General features: G+C 36.4%; 1 protein-coding gene across 2 annotated transcripts in view; it reads left to right on the forward strand.

Annotated features, from left to right (window-relative positions):
• Positions 1-20,160, forward strand: part of LOC100027080 (N-acetyllactosaminide beta-1,6-N-acetylglucosaminyl-transferase) — a 111,208-nt gene that overhangs the window by 78,435 nt on the left and 12,613 nt on the right. For both annotated transcript variants that reach the window (XM_056823412.1, XM_001377444.4), the window contains exon 2: positions 15,224-15,316. In XM_056823412.1, coding sequence (XP_056679390.1) covers positions 15,224-15,316 — 93 coding nt within the window. The remainder of the gene's footprint in view (positions 1-15,223; positions 15,317-20,160) is intronic.

Raw genomic sequence — 20,160 nt, forward strand, 5'->3', positions numbered from 1 at the left:
CCTCTAATGAAGAGGAAATCAAGGCAATCATTAAAAACTACTATGCCCAATTATATGGCAAAAAAATATGGCAATCTAAGTGATATGGATGAATACTTACAAAAATATAAGTTGCCTAGACTAAAAGAAGAAGAAATAAATTACCTAAACAACCCCATATCAGAAAAAGAAATTGAACAAGCCATCAAAGAAGTCCCTAAGAAAAAATCCCCAGGTCCAGACGGATTCACAAATGAATTCTATCAAACATTCAAAGAACAGCTAACCCCAATACTATACAAACTATTTGACAGAATAAACCAAGAAGGGGTTCTACCAAATTTTTTTTACGACACAAACATGGTACTGATCCCAAAGCCAGGCAGGTTAAAAACAGAGAAAGAAAACTATAGGCCAATCTCCCTAATGAATATAGATGCAAAAATCTTAAATAGGATACTAGCAAAAAGACTCCAGCAAGTCCTCACAAGGGTTATCCACTATGATCAGGTAGGATTCATTCTAGGAATTCAAGGATGGTTCAATATTAGGAAAACCATCCACATAATTGACCATATAAACAAGCAAACCAACAAAAATCACATGATTATCTCAATAGATGCTGAAAAAGCCTTTGACAAAATACAACACCCATTCCTATTGAAAATATTAGAAAGTATAGGAATAGAAAGGCCTTTCCTAAAAATAATAAACAGTATATATCTAAAACTATCAGCAAACATCATCTGCAATGGGGATAAACTCGAAGCCTTCCCAATAAGATCAGGAGTAAAACAAGGATGCCCATTTTCACCTTTATTATTTAATATTGTACTAGAAACACTAGCAGTAGCAATTAGAGAAGAAAAAGAAATTGAAGGTATTAAAATTGGCAATGAGAAGACCAAGCTGTCACTCTTTGCGGATGATATGATGATTTACTTAAAGAATCCCAGGGAATCAACCAAAAAGCTAATTGAAATAATCAACAACTTTAGCAAAGTTGCAGGATACAAAATAAACCCACATAAGTCATCAGCATTTCTATATATCTCCAACCCAGTTCAGCAGCAAGAATTAGAAAGAGAAATTCCATTTAAAGTCACTTGAGACAATATAAAATACTTAGGAATCTACATGCCGAGACAAACACAGGAACTATATGAACACAACTACAAAACACTCTCCACACAATTAAAACTAGATCTAAACAATTGGAAAAACATTGATTGCTCATGGGTAGGATGAGCTAACATAATAAAAATGACCATCCTACCCAAACTTATCTATTTAGTGCCATACCCATTGAACTACCAAAAAACTATTTTACTGAATTAGAGAAAACCATAACAAAGTTCATTTGGAAGAATAAAGGATCAAGGATATCCAGGGAAATAATGAAAAAAAAATACAAAGGAAGGTGGCCTTGCAGTCCCAGATCTCAAACTATATTACAAAGCAGTGGTCATCAAAACAATTGGGTACTGGCTAAGAGACAGAAAGGAGGATCAGTAGAATTAGACTTGGGGTAAATGACCTCAGTAAGACAGTCTTTGAGAAACCCAAAGACCCCAGCTTTTGGGACAAAAATCCAGTATTTGATAAAAACTGCTGGGAAAATTGGAAGACAGTGTGGGAGAGATTAGGTTTGGATCAACACTTCACACCCTACACCAAGAGAAACTCAGAATGGGTGAATGACTTGAATATAAAGAAGGAAACTATAAGTAAATTAGGTGAACACAGAATAGTATACATGTCAGAACTTTGGGAAGGGAAAGTTTTTAAAACCAAGCAAGACTTAGAAAGAGTCACAAAATGCAAAATAAATAATTTTGACTACATCAAATTAAAAAGGTTTTGTACAAACAAAACCAATGTAACTAAAATTAGAAGGAAATCAACAGATTGGGAAACAATTTTCATAAGAAAAACCTCTGACAAAGGTTTAATTACTCAAATCTGTAAAGAGCTAAACCAGTTGTACAAAAAATCAAGCCATTCGCAAATTGAAAAATGGGCAAGGGACATGAATAGGCAATTTTCAGTTAATGAAATCAAGACTGTTAATAAGCACATGAAAAAGTGTTCTAGATCTCTTATAATCAGAGAGATGCAAATCAAAACAACTTTGAGGTATCACCTCACACCTAGCAGATTGTTCAACATGACAGCAAAGGAAAGTAATGAATGCTGGAGGGGATGTGGCAAAGTGGGGACATTAATGCATTGCTGGTGGAGTTGTGAATTGATCCAACCATTCTGGAGGGCAATTTGGAACTATGCCCACAGGGCGATAAAAGACTGTCTGCCCTTTGATCCAGCCATAGCACTGCTGGGTTTGTACCCCAAAGAGATAATAAGGAAAACAACATGTACAAGAATATTCATAGCTGCACTCTTTGTGGTGGCCAAAAATTGGAAAATGAGGGGATGCCCTTCAATTGGAGAATGGCTGAACAAATTGTGGTATATGTTAGTGATGGAATACTATTGTGCTCAAAGGAATAATAAAGTGGAGGAATTCCATTGTGACTGGAACAACCTCCAGGAAGCGATGCAGAGTGAGAGGAGCAGAACCAGGAGAACATTGTACACAGAGACTGTCACATTGTGGTACAAGAGAATGTAATGGACTTCTCCAGTAATGGCTTTACAATGTCCCTGAACAACCTGCAGCAATCTAGAAGAAAAAAAAAAAACTATCCTCAAGCAGAGGACAAACTGAGGGAGTAAAAACACCGAGGAAAAGCCACTGCTTGACTACAGAGTTTGAGGGGACATGATCGAGGAGAGACGCTAAATGAGCGCCCTAATGCAAATACCAACAACAAGGAAATGGGTTCAGAGCAAGGACACATGTGATACCCAGACGAATCGCACATTGGCTAGGGAAGGGGTGGGGGGGTTTGGGGAGGAGGTAAAGAAAATGATCTGTTTCCAATGAACAATGTATGAAAATGAACAAATAAAATAATGTTTTAAAAATTTAATTTAATTTAATTTAATTAAAAAAAAAAAGCATGAGTGACTTGTCCAAGGATCACACTCTGGATGAGATTTGAAGGTGGCATAGTGAATAGACAGTCAGGCTTGGAGTGAGGAAAATCGTTGACTTCCAATCTGGCCTTGGACACTTCCTAGCTGTGTAACCCTGGATAAGTGACTTTAACCCTGTTGCCCTTCCTCTTCTGTCTTATAGTTGTAACTAAGACAGAAAGTAAAGGTTTAAACTAAAAATGAGCTTGAGGAGGAAATTGCAAACCACGCCAGGATCTTTGTCAAGAAAACCCTAACGTGGTCACAAAGAGTCAGGCATGGTGAAAAACAACTGAACAACAGCTCATTGGCGTACTTATTTTAATTGTGTGTGTGTGTGTGTGTGTGTGTGTGAGAGAGAGAGAGAGAGAGAGAGAGAGAGAGAGAGAGAGAGAGAGAGAGAGAGAGAGAGAGAGAGAGAGAGTGAGAGAGAGAGATGGGGGGAGCACTTTGGGTCTCCTTGTATAGATAAAATCAAAGCTACTTTTTGAAATTATTGACCTTAATTCAGTCCTAGAAATTCAGTCATAGGAATTTATAGCTGTTTTTATTTTGATGACCTCCTATGCCTTATTTAATGCCAAATACCTAAAAATGAAGTTGTTCTATGAGAAAATATGGTTGTTTTGTAGGTGTTTGTATTACCAAACATTTGATTCATTCCCATAAAGCCTTTAGTAGGCCCTGTGTCTGCAAAGACAAAAAAAGGACAACGTCCTCACCCTCAAAGAGCTTGCATTTTCCTGGGTTTACTAAGAAAACAATACAGTAACCAGGTCCATTGTTTTATAGGCTGTGCCTTCCATCAAATTACCCTAGAAGAGGAAAGAGATTTAGGTTGGGGGGAAACTTTTGGTGCCCCGGGATATACAGCCAGTTATCTGGATCACTAAACCAATTAAGGAGTGATAGGGCCTGAAGAGAATTTTCTGCTGAAATGGAACGTAATGAATTTAACCCATCTCTGCTTTTTTCCTCTTCCTGTGGCCTCACTGCCAGCCTGGCAAACCAGCATGACATATTATAGGGAGTTTCCTGATCTCTTTAAAGCTTGCAATTTCCTGAGATTTTTATAATACGTGTAATTTTCAGGTAAAGATAAACTTGATTTTTATTGCATTGTGAGCAACTGTTATAATATTCAGAAATAAAAAGAACTCCTGAACCAAGAAACCCTCTGAAATTTATATTGATTAAAGCTTTTTCTTGATATAAATCTCTGGTTATATGATCAAATCATTATTCTTTATTGTTTTATGGTCATAAGGGGGGAAAACACAACATTATCTCAGAATCTTAAAGCTGTTCAGAAGTTTCTCGCTCAGCCTTCAGAATATTTGGGGAGAAAGGTAAAACATTAATAGATAAATTGCTTAATTGCCATTTAGACAAGCATATAGGTATTCAACCATTTTACTGCTTGGCTACAGGCAAGCATTTCACTTGGCCTGAAGGATGTTAAGTTTTTCCATTTTCCTTCAGGACAATATCTTCTGATCTGTTCTTGGCCTTTTTTGGTAATACTAAGTTCTAGATGTAGGACAATGAAATAGTTTTATTTGATATGAAATATCAAATTTGAAATGAAAGAGTAGGCCAGGATTTATTTATTTTTTCATTTGAATAAGTTTATTTAGTCAATTTAGAACATTATTTCTTGGTTACAATAATCACATTATTTACCTCCCTCCCCTCCACCCATTCTTCCTGCAGCAAACACGCAATTTCATTGGGTATTACATTTGTTCTTGATCAGAACCTATTTCCATGTTGTTGTTTACACTAGGATGTCCATTTAGAGTCTACACTCCCAACAATATGCCTTCAACCCATGTATTCAAGCAGTTGTTTTTCTTTGGTGTTTTTACTCCCACAGTGTTTCCTCTGGATGTGGATAGTGGTTTTTCTCATAGGTTCCTCCAAGTTGTTCAGGATCATTGCATTGCCACTAATGGAGAAGTCCATTACGTTCGATTGTACCACAGTGTATCAGTTTCTGTGTACAAAGTTTTCCTGGTTCTGTTCCTCTCACACTGCATCACTTCCTGGAGGTTGTTCCAGTCACCATGGAATTCCTCCACTTTATTATTCCTTTGAGCACAATAGTATTCCATCACCGACATATACCACAATTTATTCAGCCATTCCCCAACTGAAGGGCATCCCCTCGTTTTCCAATTTTTTGCCACCACAAAGAGCACAGCTATGAATATTTTTGTACATGTTGTTTTCCTTATTATCTCTTTGGGGTACAAACCCAGCAGTGCTATGGCTGGATCAAAGGGCAGACAGTCTTTTAGCACCCTTTAGGCATAGTTCCAAATTGCCCTCCAGAATGGTTGGATCAATTCACGACTCCATCAGCAATGCATTAATTAATGTCCCCACTTTGCCACATCCCCTCCAGCATTCATTACTTTCCTTTGCTGTCATGTTGAACAATCTACTAGGTGTGAGGTGATACCTCAAAGTTGTTTTGATTTGCATTTCTCTGATTACAAGAGATTTAGAGCACTTTATCATGTGCTTATTAATAGTTTTGATTTCTTTAACTGAAAATTGCCTATTCATGTCCCTTGCCCATTTTTCAATTGGAGAATGGCTTGATTTTTTTGTACAACTGGTTTAGCTCTTTATAAATCTGAGTAATTAGACCTTTGTCAGAGATTTTTGTAATGAAGATTGTTTCCCAATTTGTTTCTTCCCTTCTAATTTTGGATGCATTAGTTTTATTTGTACAAAAACTTTTTAATTTGATGTAATCAAAATTATTGATTTTCCATTTTGTGGTTTTTCTAGCTCTTGCTTGGTTTTAAAGTCTTTCCTTTCCCAAAGATCTGACAAGTATACTATTCTGTGTTCACCTAATTTGCTTATAGTTTCCTTCTTTATATTCAAGTCATTCACCCATTCTGAGTTTATGGAGGAGTTGTTATTTTATCAAGCAAAAATAAGCAAGGTAGTGAGTAACATGGTCAAAATTTGGGCTCTAGAAATTTTAATTTACCAGCTGTGGAGGATGGATTTGGAGAGGGAGAGACCAAAGACAAGATGATTTATTAAAAAGCTATTAAAATATCCCAGGCAAGAGATGATAAAAGTAGTGGCCACATGAATAGAAAGAAGGTCATGAATGCAAGAGATGTGAAGGTGGGGCCATACTTGGCAATGGATTGAATGTGGGGGTGGGGAAGAGTGATAAATAGAAGATGACTCAAGGGTTATACATCTCAGTGACTGGAAAGACAACAGAATCCCTGACAGAACTAGAAGAGTTAGCAAGAAGGTTTGTTTATAGGAATGAGTATGTTCTGTTTTTGACATCACTGAGTTTGAGATGTGCAAGGGCCATTTGATTAGTTGATGACATGCTCAGAAATGACACTAAGATGGATATATTGCTCCAAGAGTGATCTGTGAAGAAAATGATCAGTGAAGCCAGAAAGCTGATGAGGACACCAAATGATTGATATCTATATAATGTCCAGGGGAAAATCCTTTCTTGGTTACTAAAAAACACAATGCTGAAACATTCTGACAATATAGCACTACTGCTTAAAATATTAGTTTTTCCTTGATCTTACCTAGGTCTTTCTAAGATAAAGTCTTGCCTGGCAGACTCATATCCAGAAGTGCTATAGGAGCAGCATCTGATTAGTTCTGATGTTTTACTCATTTGACTTTGTTCAGTCTATGTCTGTATATTTGGGAACATTTCTTTATTTTGGATTCTAACAGCAATGATAGTGGTCTGATTGAAACTTAGATGGAGTCCTGTATTTCACTGCCAGGAAGACTTCCATCCAAATTCTATCTTACACACTTACTGTGTTGGCTCTTGACAAGTCATTTAACCTCCATCTGCCTGTTTTCTCATTTATGTAAGGATGGGATCAGGCTTGATGGCTTCCAAGGTCCCTTACATCTCTAAATTTGTGTTTCTATGTTCTCTTAATCCCTGAGGTTCCTCTGGGAGAGATCAGAAAGTCTCATGGATGTTTTCATGCAATTGAGGAAACCCATCTTTTTGTTTCCATTACAGTAGGCTTCTTCCTCCCATCAGCCACCTTCTTGATGAAGAGCTGCACTGGATTATTTCTTTAACATTCCCTCCTTGGTTCCTAGTGTTGTTTATATCATCCCCCCCAGGTTGCTTGGTATTAACTTATCAATGTACAAGTTAATCTCAACACACACACATACACAAATATAAACATGCAGACACACTGCATGAATCCAATAGAATATATGCAGCCTCTTTAGGGCAGAGACTTTCACTTTTTATCTTTGTATCCCCAGAACCTCACATAGTATTTGAAGATACTGGATGCATGATAAAGACATGTTGTATATTCAATGACTTTCACAAGAAACTGGGTTTCTTTCCCCTACAGAGCTTAGACTATCTGCAGGAAGCACATTTTCTTGAAGGGTTGCTTCAGTTGGCTTTCTCTTTATCAGTTACAATAATACCTCCCATTTTAAAAGCTGTTTTTTAAGGCTTTAAAAGTGCCTTCTTCTTCTGAGAAGGCAGTTCTACTGGGCAGTTCTTACATCTATAGTCAACATGTCAAGGAACTGTGATTTCATCAGTGTGGGAATTCTCTTCCTCGATACAATTTATGTCCCACTATTATTTAGATAAGTCGTAGAGAGTTGTTTGAGGTTCTAGGACAGCAGAATAACTTCTCTGTGGTTCATACAGCTGGAAAATGACCAGGGTTTATTGAGATCTAGATTCTAAGCTCATTATACATTCTTGAAAACATTATCTCCATTTTACATATGAGGAAACTGAGACTCACAAGGATAAAATGGCTTGCCCATAGTCACATATTATTGAAGCTACTAAGTGTTGAAATGAATTTAATTGAATTGAAATGAATTAAACTGGGTTATGAACACTTCATGTGTGAGTTTATATGTCTTTTCTAAGCCTGAGAATATAAAGTATCTCCTCAGATGCATTAGAACACTTATAATATCAGTGTTCCTGACAGAATGGTGCTCTTGTCAAGAGTTCCATTTGTTTCTGCTGAATGAGATCATGGAGGTAGTCTACTGAGGCTCCTGAATCAAGAATTTGGAGAACATAGCTAATGTGAGGCTAAGCTATAGGTTTTGCCCACCTGACCCTGTACAGGGGAAGAAAGGATGGATTTTAACTCCAGAATCTTCTCCCACAAGTATTGTGACTTGGGAAAGTCACTTAAAACGTTTTGCCTAGCTATTGCTCTTCTGTCTTAAGAATTGTTTCTAAGACAGAAAGGAAGGTTATTAAAACATACAGAAAAATCTCTCTTAGAGGTAACAGGGAGCCATTAGTGCTTTTGGAGCAGGAAAATTCCATGGACAGAGAGAACTGGCTTAAGGGAATGTAGCTTTAGGAGCTATTGGAATGGTTTAGAGAAGGATGACTCTTGAAGCAGAGATCAATTTGGAGCCTAATACAACAGTCAAGGTCAGAGAAGATGAGAGCTTAACTAGAATAATGGCCATGATCAATGAATTCAAGAGATTTGCAGAAGCAGAATCTTTAGTATAAGACATAGCAATTAATTGACTACCAGGGTGAAGGAAAATAGAGTCAGGAATGAACTTTTAAGAAAAATGTCAATGAAGAACTGAAACTTACAGAAACCCAGAAACAAGGTTATGGGTAGCATCAAGGAAGAATCAAGGTTTAAGACAGTGCCCTGGAGAACAGAGCCTACTTTTAAAATAAAATAAAAGTGAAAATCCATAAAAAGGCTGGGAAAATGAGCAAACTTAAAAAAAAAACAAATCCTAGGCATAGAACATTTTTGTGGAGACAAAGAGCAAGGTACAGACACAGAAGGGCATCATGAAGGTAAAGCAAACACATACACAAAACTTCAAAGAAAAATATGACTCAGATTCAAATTCTGGAAGAGCTCAAAAAAGCATTTAAAAATCAATTAAGAGCGGCAAAGGGGAAAAAAAGAGAGGGAGGAAGAGAAAAAATTGGGAAGAGAAGAGAAATGAAAGCAATGCAAGAAGGAATGGGCCAAATGAAAAAGGGGGTTCGAATGTTGATGGAAGAAAATAATTTCTTTAAAATTAGAATTGAGTAGCTAGAAGCTAATGACTTCAGGAGACATTAAAAAACAATAAAATAGGGAGCCAGCTGGGTGGCTCAGGGGATTGAGAGCCAGGCCTAGAGACAGGAGGTCCTAGGTTCAAATCTGGCCTCAGACACTTCCCAGCTGTGTGACCTTGGGTAAGTCACTTAACCCCCATTGCCTAGCCCTTACCACTCTTCTGCCTTGGAGCCAATACACAGTATTGACTCCAAGATGGAAGGTACAGTTTTAAAAACAAAAACAAACAAAAAAATAAAACCAATAAAACAGCCTCAGACACTTCCCAGCTGTGTGACCCTGGGCAAGTCAATTGACCCTCATTGCCTAGCCCTGACCACTCTTCTTCTTTGGAACCAATATACAGTATTGATTCCAAGATGAAGGTAAGGGTTTAAGAAAAAAGAAAGGAAGGAAGGAAGGAAGGAAGAAAGGAAGAAAAGAAACAATAAAACAAAATTAAAATAAGGAAAAAAAGAAAAAGAAAACATGAGATCTCAATTAAAAAAACAACTGATGTGGAAAATAGATCCAGGAGAGCTTATTTAAGAATTATTGGACTACCTAAAAGCAGTGGTTTAAAAAAAAAAACCTGGACATAATATTACAAGAAATTATCAAAGAAAATTGCACCGGGGCAGCTGAATAGCTCAGTGAATTTAGAGCCAGGCCTAGAGATGGGAGGTCCTAGGTTCAAATTTGGCCTCAGTCATTTCCTAGCTGTGTGACCCTGGGCAAGTCACTTAACCCACATTGACATACCACTCTTCTGCCTTGGAACCAATACATAGTATTGATGCTAAGGTGGAAGGTAAGGAGAAGGAAGGAAAAAAGGAAGATAGGAAGATTGCCCTGATATTCTTGAACAAGAGAGTAAAATAAAAATTGAACAACAAATCACATCTGGAAATAAATTTCCAAATAACAACTTCACTGAATATTATAGCTAAATTCAAGAGTCCCAAGTCAAGGAGAAAAAAATGTAAACAGTGTGAAATTAAAATCTGTTACCCTAAAAAACTACAGTCCTCAACAAAAACTATGATTCCCAGAACCCCACACACTTCCTGTCATTACGTGCTGACGTAGACAGGTTAAATTAGGTGGAGGTCCGTGTCTAGCACTCTTTCCTTCCTATTGGCAGTTTTGGTGGAGTGGGGATTTTTGAGCAGGTAGAAAACTTGGTCACGTGGTTCTATTTTGTCATAATAAGCTTTATAAAAATAATACTTGAATTATTGGACATTAATTTAACTCTTACAACAGCCAAAGTCAAACAATTCAGATACTATAGAGCTATAGTCAGATTTATACAGGACTTAGCATCCTCTACATTAAAGGATAGGGAGATATGAAATTATGATATTCCAGAAGGCGAAAGATCTAGGTTTATAACCCAGAATCACCTATCCAGCAAAACTGAATATATTCTTTATGGGCAAAAATGGTCATTCAATAACAGAAGATTTCCAAGTATTCCTGATGAAAAGACCAGACCTAAAACAGAAAATTTGAAGCCCAAAGACAAGACCCAAGATAAGCCTAAACAGGTAAATAAGAAATAGAAACTTTTAAGGATAAGGTCAAATTGTGTGTATTCCTACATGGAAAGAGGATATTTGTAATTCTTAAATTCTTTTTTTTTAAATTTTATAGTATTTTATTTGATCATTTCCATGCATTTTTCATTAAAGACAAAGATCATTTTCTTTTCCTCCCTCCCACCCCCCGTGGCCGACCTGTGATTCCACTGGTATCATATGTGTTCTTGACTTGAAACCATTGCCATGTTGTTAGTATTTGCATCAGAGTGTTCGCTCAGAGTCTTTCCTCTGTCATGTCCCCTCAGCCATTGTAGTCAGGCAGTTGCTTTTCCTTGGTGTTTCTACTCCCTCTAATTCTTAAATTCTTAAAAATTCTTATTAATAGTATAGCAGTTAGGAGTATATATAGACAGAGGGTGGGGAAATAAGCTGATTAGGATGATATGACATGCAAAAAAAATCAGGGGGTGAAAAAGAACATTGTATTAAGAGAAAAGGGAAAGGAAAGGTTGAATGGGGTAAATTGTCTCACCTAAAGAGGTATGAAAAACTATTAAGTGGAGAGGATGATGAGGGTGGTAAAGGGCAATGCTTAAACTTTACTTTCATTCCACCTATCTCAGAGAGGGAATAACAACCATATTCACTGGGGTATAGAATCCTATCTTACCATATAGAGAAGTAGGTGGGGAAAAAGATAAGGGAAGGGGGTGGTAATAGGAGGGAGGGGAAAGTGAATCTAGAAATAATATTTTAATAAGTTTTTATTGATGTCTTTTGGTTTTTTTGTATGACTAGTTTTCCCCTACCCTTCTCAGAGAGCTATCCCCTATAGCATAGTATGTTTTTAAAGACAAAAAAGGTTTAGGAAAAAGTCAGAATCATTTGATCAATACATTGAAAAAGTCTAAAAACACATACAATGTGCCATTTTTGTGTATCTTCCACCTTTCTCCTATGCAAAAGTGTGGAATGGGAGTATTTTCTCAAAACTCTTGAATAATGCTTGTTCTTTATAATTTTATAACATTCAGTTTTGATTTGTGTGTATGTGTATGTGTGTATTTACATTGTTGTCACTGTGTGGCTCTGCTTCATTCTGAATCAGTTCATATAGATATTTCTGTTTCTCTATATTCATCAAATATGTCATATCTTAAAGTACAGTGATGTTCCATTTCATTCATGTATCAAAGTTTATTCAGCTATTCCTCAATCAATGAGTACTTACTTTTGTTTTCAATTCTTTGCTAACACAAGTGCTATCTTTTAATTAATATTAATATTTTGGAGATATGAAGACTTCTTATCAATTGCTTCCTTTGATATATATATATATCAAAGTCTAGTATAAGTCTAGTAACTGAATTTCTGGGTCAAAAATCATGGACATTTTAATTCTTAATTTGCATTATTTCAAATTGGCCTCTAAAGTAGTTTTACTTGTTTATGGCTCTACCAGTATTGTAGTAGTATGTCTATCTTCCTTCCCATAACTCCTCCATCATTGATTATTACAATCTTTTGTCATCTTTGCCAGTTTGCAGGGGGTGAAGTAAAACTTCAAGGTTATTGGGTTTTTTTGACTCTCACCTGTGAATTTTAAAAGTCTCCATCTTGGTATAGCACCCAAAAATTGTGCACACCCACACTACACGGGCATGTGCTAGTCAATGACAAATCAGAAATAACTAACTGCCCACCTGGGCTGTCCTAAGCCAAGCTAGAGCCAACCATTGGCATTTGTGAGACACAGGAAGTGAGGTAGGGAACAGCCTCTGGAATTCGCTCACTTCCTGTGGAGAGAGCGAGACAGGGTTGGTGTTAGGAGCTTGGACAGGGAGGACACCCGCAGACAGCTTTCCTTCAGATCACTCACGTGAGTTAAGGACTGATTCTTTCCACCTTGGCCCTTTGGGCCTAAACTCCCTCTGCCTTGGTCAGAGGTTGAATAGCCCCTTTCCCTTTTCTCTTCTCTCCTTCTCTCCCTCTCCTTTCCCTACTCCCAGTGTGATTAAACCTCCATAAACTTCATTCTGATTTGAGTGTTTCATTTTAGGAATTTCATAAGTAAATTCCTTGGCGGCCATTGTTCAATATTACATAAATACTGTAGCCACATTTGTAACTATTACAGTGCTCATAATCTCTCCCAGAAGCCTAAAATTTCTACCATTACACACCTTCTATCTTAGAATTGATACTAAGTTTCAGTTCCAATGTAGAAGAGTAGTAAGGGGTAGGCACTTAAGGTTAAATGACTTATCCAAGGCCACAGCTAGAAAATATCTGAGTCCAAATTTGAACCCAGGACCTCCCATTTCCACTATCCACTGAACCACCTAGCTACCCATCAAGTGATTTGGAGCATTCTTTCATGTTGCTGTTAATTGTTTATAGTTCTTTTAAAAATTGTTTGTTTCTATTTTTTGAGCACTTGCCTATTGGGAAATGGCTTTTGGTTATATACAAATTATTAATATATCTTGGAAACAAAACCTTTATCAAAGAAATTTGATACAAAAATTTTTTTCCTCATTTGACCATTTCCCTTCTTTTTCCTGGTTGCATTAATTTTGTTTGTACAATAGTTTTTCAGTTTCACATAATCAAAGTTTTCTATTTTATCATCTGTAATTGCTTCTATCCTTTCTTTGGGTATGGATGTATCTCTTACCTGTAGCTGAGAAGTATATGATCTGCTACTTTTCTAATATTTTAGTTTGATCTTTAATATCAAGATCACATTCACTTAGAATATATTGTAGAATATATTCTACAATATATTTTTTAAGCTTAAATTTCTACTTTAAGGTTTATCAAACATTGGATTTCTAGGTTCCATTATTTCTGATTTCATGGATATACCTCTCTTTTTTTAAACTAATACTAAATGGTTTTGATGACTGCCGCTTTATAATATAGGTACTTTTCTTGCTAAGCTTGGGTAACTTTTTTTGATAGCACTCTTTTTCTCCCTGTCTGTCTGTCTGTCTGTCTGTCTGTCTGTCTCTCTCACTCTCAGACAGAATAATAGCACATAGAAACTATGACAGTGAATATAGTGCTAGGCTCTGGATCATGGAAGATGTGGGTTCAAATCCTACCTCAAAATTTTATTATAATCCTACTACAGACATGACATTAACTTCTGTGCCTCTGGATTTCCCCTAGGACTTGTAAACTATATCCTATATAATAGAGATTTACTGGTGATAAAGGTGGCAGTTGACTGATGAAGGGAGTTCTCAGATTAGGAGCACTCCCATATTGACAAAATAAAAGATCCCTTACTTATATTCATTGGGTAACAACAACAACAACCTGTAATCTAGCCAAAGTGAACTACTCATCATTTACCATGCCTAGAATGGACTTCTGCAGTGTCCATATGCAAAAATTCCTCCCATTTTCCACTGCCTATGAAGTGCCAACCTATTGCATGGATCCTTTCAGAATCTCTCCCGACTCCTCAAACAAAGTTATTTCATCGTCTTCAGATTCTTCATAGCACAATTTGTACCTCATCTTTTCACTTTTACCATTCCTCTTTGTATAATTTTCTTTTTGTGCATGTATTTCATCTTCTAGATTGTAAATACCATGAAGGTAAATTGTGTCTTAAAAATAATGAAAGTCCACAGTATCTTAAGGTTTAAAAAGCATTTTATTGCAAGCATCATTCCTAATTTCAGATGACAAAACTGAATCCCAGAGATATTAAAGAACCCACCAGCATCATATAATCAGAACTTGAACCAAAATGGTCTGTTCCCAGAAAAAGCACACCCTTTCCATTGTACCTACCAATCTTCTTCTCTTATTTAATCTTTTTATCTCTGTTAACAAGCACAGATCCTTATAGATAGTAGCTGCCTAATAAAAACTTAAATTAATAAGTATCTGCAAGATGTATGGTATAACAACCATACTGGCTCTGAATTCAAAAGTCAGATCCCACCAGTAACCCTTATCCCCCACCTGATGTTGGGCAGGTCACCTAAGGACTCTTCTAGCTCTAATATTAAGATCCTATAACCTATTTGTTACTTCAGACATTGAAATATTTATAATAGGGGAGGAAGTAACTATTAGAAAGACCAATCAAAGGCTTGGCATTGTTTGTAATATGGTTTTAGATTATGGAAATTCAGATTTTTAACCAAAACTTAGTATCTCAAGGAATTTATTTTTCTTTCTCAACTCTTTACAAGCAGAACTTGTAAGTTTTTTAAACTGTAAAAATAAGTCAGTCAATACATTGTAAGAATCCATTCCTCACTATACTTATGAAATCATAGGTCCAGTCAAATTCTTTTTTCCTCCTCCAGTCTTTATCCTTCCAAAGAAAAACAATTCAGGAGTACAAAAGAAAGGATAGAACCATAACACCTTAGTCTGTTCATTTCATAAACTATTTTGGTCATCACTGAAGCATTAAAATTCTGGTTGTTGAGCAGTGTAAAGAATAGTTTCCATTTTTCTGTAGCCAGATGCTAGTCTTCACCCATCTTTTTTTCGATGGCTCTTATTTCTTTTTCTCCTTTCTCCACATTACAGGTGTCCCTGGATCAATGCCAAATGCATCTTGGGAAGGAAATCTCAGAGCTATAAAATGGCATGACATGGAAAAAGACCATGGAGGCTGTCATGGTAATGTCCTTTTTTGTTTCATCTTTATTGCAGTTTCTCATAAGATACCTCCAACTTAGCACATCCAAAATAGAAATCATTGATTATTCACTATGAATGGATGGGATTTTATAACAAGAATGCAAAGCTGGTTTAATATTAGGAAAACTATCCACATAATTAACCATATCAATAACTAAACTAACAGAAATCACATGATTATCTCAATAGATAGAGAAAAGGCTTTTGATAAAATAAATACACATTCCTATTAAAAACACTAAAAAGCATAAAAATCAAAGGACCTTTCCTTAAAATAATAAGTATAACTATCTAAATTCAACAGCAATATCATGTGTAATGGGGATAAGCTAGAAGCCTTCCCAGTAAGATCAGGAGTGAAACAAGGATGCCCATTATCACCACTGTTATTTAATATTATACTTGAAATGCTAGCTTTAGCAATGTGAACTTTAAATTATTCCACCCTACATTAGATCTTACTTTTTGGTGAAGATAAAGTTGTAATCTCCTGATTGAATAATGAAGGTACTTAGTTCTTACTTTATAGTGAAGCTAGAACTTTAAGTTAAGCCTATTTTTAGATCTTATTACAAAAAGTTTTAAGTAACTATAAAGGGTAAATTAATCACAAAAAGGTCAAATATCTAACAAAAGGTGAACTTAACAAAGAAGTGTTAAGTAAATCTAAAGATATAATCTAATCAAAGAAGATGAGAACTAAAGAATGGGCATTTAGAGGAGGGGACACAAGGGTGAAAGGTCTATATATTGGCTCACTTCCTCTCTCCGGTACCTTTGGTGGCAGAGAGTTGGCTGGTAGCAGCATGCTGGGCCTTTTGGCATCTTAGCGTGGTTACAAGCTATTGTCCGGTTCAGTGGTGAGTTTCTGGCTGAGTTTTCCTCCTTTACTTTCCAATTTATCCTCTTAGAAGCCTCTAATCTTCAGAGACCTAGAGTTGGGGATTTTAAAACTCCCCCTGGCATAGGCCAGTCAGGAGAAATCCTATATTCTCTTCCTACCTTCTCCTTAAATTCCTTCCCTCTATATTAATTAAATTACCATAAATTTCCAGACCGATTTGGATATTTTATTTGGGATTTCCTCTGGCAGCCAATTAAATCTAGATTTTAGGTCACAATCCTAAAATTATCTTTACAGCAATAAGAGAAGAAAAAGAAATTGAAGGAGTTAAAATAGACAAAGAGGAAGCTAAACTATTACTTTTTTTGCAGATGTTATTGTATACTTAGAGAATCCACTAAAAAAACTGGTTGAAATAATTAAAACTTTAGTAAAGTAGCAGGATACAAAATAAATCCAAATAAATCAGTAACATTTTTGTATGTTTCCAACAAAATAGAACTCATTATTTTCATCCTCAGATCCACTCTCTCCTAAACTTTTTATTTCTCTTTAGAGCTCCTTTTTTTACCATCCTGCCAGTTACCCAGGTTCTCTATCTCAGTCATCTTCACCCTTCCTCATTCTCACCCTACATGTACATTTAATTCAGAACTTTTGATTTCTACCTCCTCAACCTTTCTCTCATCCAAAAGGTACCATGTTAATTCAGGCCCTTGTTATCTTTCATCTAGATTATTGCAGCAGTATCCTTTTTGGTTTCCTTGTCTCAAATCTCTTCCATCCTCCACATAACTCGCTGCTAAAATGTTTTTCATGTGGTACAGAACTGATTCTTCTATTCATTAAACTCTTTATTAGTTATCTATTACCTCAAAAATTCAAATATAAACTTGTCTTAATGCCAAATAGACAAGTTTATATTTGAATTTCTTATGTAATACTGATGTTTGTTTGCCTCAGTTTTCCTCATCTATAAAATGAGCTGGAGAAGGAAATGGCAAACCACTCCAATATCTTTGCTATGAAAATTCCAAATGGGGTCATGAAGAGCTGTACACAATTGAAGTGATCGAATAACATTTGGCCTTTACAATCTGGACCCTTCCCTACTTTTCCGGGTTAACTACACATTCCTACACTTCACAAACCGTGTGACCCAGCCAACTTGGTGGTCTTGTTATTCCTCATATATTAACACAACATCTCCTGTTTCTGTCCCTCTGCAAAAGCCATCCCCCATGCAGAGACTTCAGGCTCTCCTTGCCTATGCCACTTAGATTCCTCCATTTGCTAGAAGATTCATCTGAAATCAGAGAAGATTTGTAAAGAAGATACAAAATCTTCTCTGGTTTCCCCCAAGTCACCAGTGTCTCATCCTCAGAATTACTTTGTACCTATTTCATATATGTATTTATGTATATGTATTCTCCACAGAATTCCTTCTTAAGGGCATACACTTTGACCTTTATCTTTGTAATCCCAAAATTTTGCACATTGCTTAAAATACTTGACACTTAATATTATTAGTATAGATAATATGAAATATAATACTAATGTGCATAATATTAATTATTTATTGCATGTTGGGTTGTTGCTGGGGGGGTGGGGTTCTTGATTGATTATAATAGAGACATTTTATATATGAACAGAGTTTGGTCCAAAGAACTTCTTTTGAAATATTTGCACAAATGAGATTTGTAGCATATAAAGCAAAATACATGTTAGAAGAACTGATTTGCCAGTTGCCTTTGAACCAATCTGTCCATCACTTAATCATTAATTACATTATTATATACATTATATTACATTGATCACATCATCAATTCATAGTTTGAAATGACAGTCTCTAAAGTCCTTGAAGTACTAGGGAGCTACCAAGAAAATACTATATTAGGTCATTCTTCTCTGTGGATGTGTGTACCTACAGATAACTACAAGAAATCTCTCTTGCATCATTAGAAAAATCATTCATTTGCTTTTCTTTTTCTTTCCCTTCTTGTTCTCTGTAAGTTGTAGATAGTGGTTAGGGTTGGGCAGAAATCCAGTTCATTTCTTTTCCACCACATTCCCTGATCCAACTGATTAAGTAAAGAAGTTCTTCCCTATTTTTATTAACCACTTTTTTTTTTCAGTGACAGAAACTCCCCTCCCTTTCAATCATTTCCTTTGTGGACCTTTATATTATGATATGTGCTTTGAAAGATGCCTTTGTGATCCTGTTGGCACAGGATGATATAAAGCCTGTGGCACGGAGGGCTCCTTAGAACTGGCTTTGTATATGGCATTAGGAGAGGGGAAAGTTTTAATTAGAAGTAATGAAGAAGGACCATTACTTAACCAGTTAAAAAGAGAGGGAGCATCATTGTTCTTCTGTTTAGAATGGATTTCATCTGGGGGTGTGAATCTTAAAAATTTCTCAAACTCTACCTTAAAACATTTGGTTAAGGCTATTCCCATTTAAACAATGGAGGTACTTGATCAGGAATGTATTGGGAACTTTAAAATTACTCCACCCATACTTAGGCATACTTTAGGGGAAGATAAAGTTGTAAAACTCCTTACTGAACAATGAAAGTACTTAACCCATACTTATGGTGAGGCAAAAGCCCTTAAGCTAGGTCTATTTTTAGATGTAATACAAAAGGGTGCTAAGTACCTATGAAGGTCAAATTAATCACTAAAAGGTCAGGCAACTTGCAAGGGGCAAAGAGGTGTGAACTTACTCAGAAGATATAATCTACCCAGAGAAGGTGAGAACTAAAAACTAAGACTGATCAGTCCTTTGTAAAAAGTCTACTGTGATTGGTAGATGTGAAAACTTAGGGGAGGTGACATAGGAGAAAATTCTCTTTAAAAGGAGGTCAGAGGCCTCTGGACTTAGTTCAGCTTAGGAAGCTTAATTGGAGGTCTCTCAGTGGCTGAACTTAGTTGAGCTCAGGAATTGAACTGGAGGGTCTCTCTGAACACTAGAGTTTTGCTTGGGGCAATCTTGGATTAAAGACTGACTTAGTTTTCTCTCTTAAAAGAAAAGGCCTAGGCCAATGGCCCTAGCCTTCCTATTATTTCCTCTTACTCTGTCTCTCTCCCTTTCTTTAATTCCTTAATTTGTATTGATTAAAATCTCCATAAAACCCAGCTGATGTGTATTTCATATTTGGGAATTTTTCTCATGGTGACCACTTTATTTTTAATATAAAATCAAGACACTAAAAATTTATCTTTGCAGTTTTGGCAATTCAAAGACTTAAACTCATATTTTTGTGGTCACAGTTTATGGCACCCGCTCTTTTGTCTATAACAGGGAGGAGGGGGTGTGTGTGGGGGTGTGTGTGTGTATGTGTTTCTCCCTAATACCTTCTATATTCTTTAATTTTCATAAGTTAAAAAAAATGAACTCTTATTTTGCCTCCCATTTTCATTTCCTTATTCCTATCATTCACACTTGTTGGTCCCCATTCCATCCCACATATTCACTTTTTTCTTCTCTCCTCTCTCCTCTTCACCACACTCTATTCCAGGCCAGCCTGTCTCTACCCAGCCTTATCCACTAGGCAGTACCTTACTTGCCACTTCTGTTGAACCCTGAGAAATTCTTCTTGATTGTGGGAAAACTACACCTTGACCCATAACCTTTTTTTCTAATATCATAACAACTGACTGTTCGCAACAGACACAGAGTAATCCTCTGCTTTCTGCCTTAGAAGTCTCTTCTCTTCCCTCGACCTTAAGCTCAGAGATATAATAGAAAATATTGGACTGCTGTTTCCTTCCTAGCACCCTACCAGTCCATTTCTCTTCACTTTAACAACTCTGCGATTAAGTAATAACACTACCACCAGGTCTTTGCTGTCACCACCTACCACTTCTTTTTGTGGCATCTTCTTCCTCTACACTGATGATTGTAATGTAAGAAAGAGAGATCTAGGATGTTACAATGGGAAGCCAAGCTGAAGTAGAGAGATCAGCTGAAGAGCAG

Source organism: Monodelphis domestica, chromosome 3 (genome assembly GCF_027887165.1).
Source record: "Monodelphis domestica isolate mMonDom1 chromosome 3, mMonDom1.pri, whole genome shotgun sequence".
Classification (NCBI taxonomy): domain Eukaryota; kingdom Metazoa; phylum Chordata; class Mammalia; order Didelphimorphia; family Didelphidae; genus Monodelphis; species Monodelphis domestica.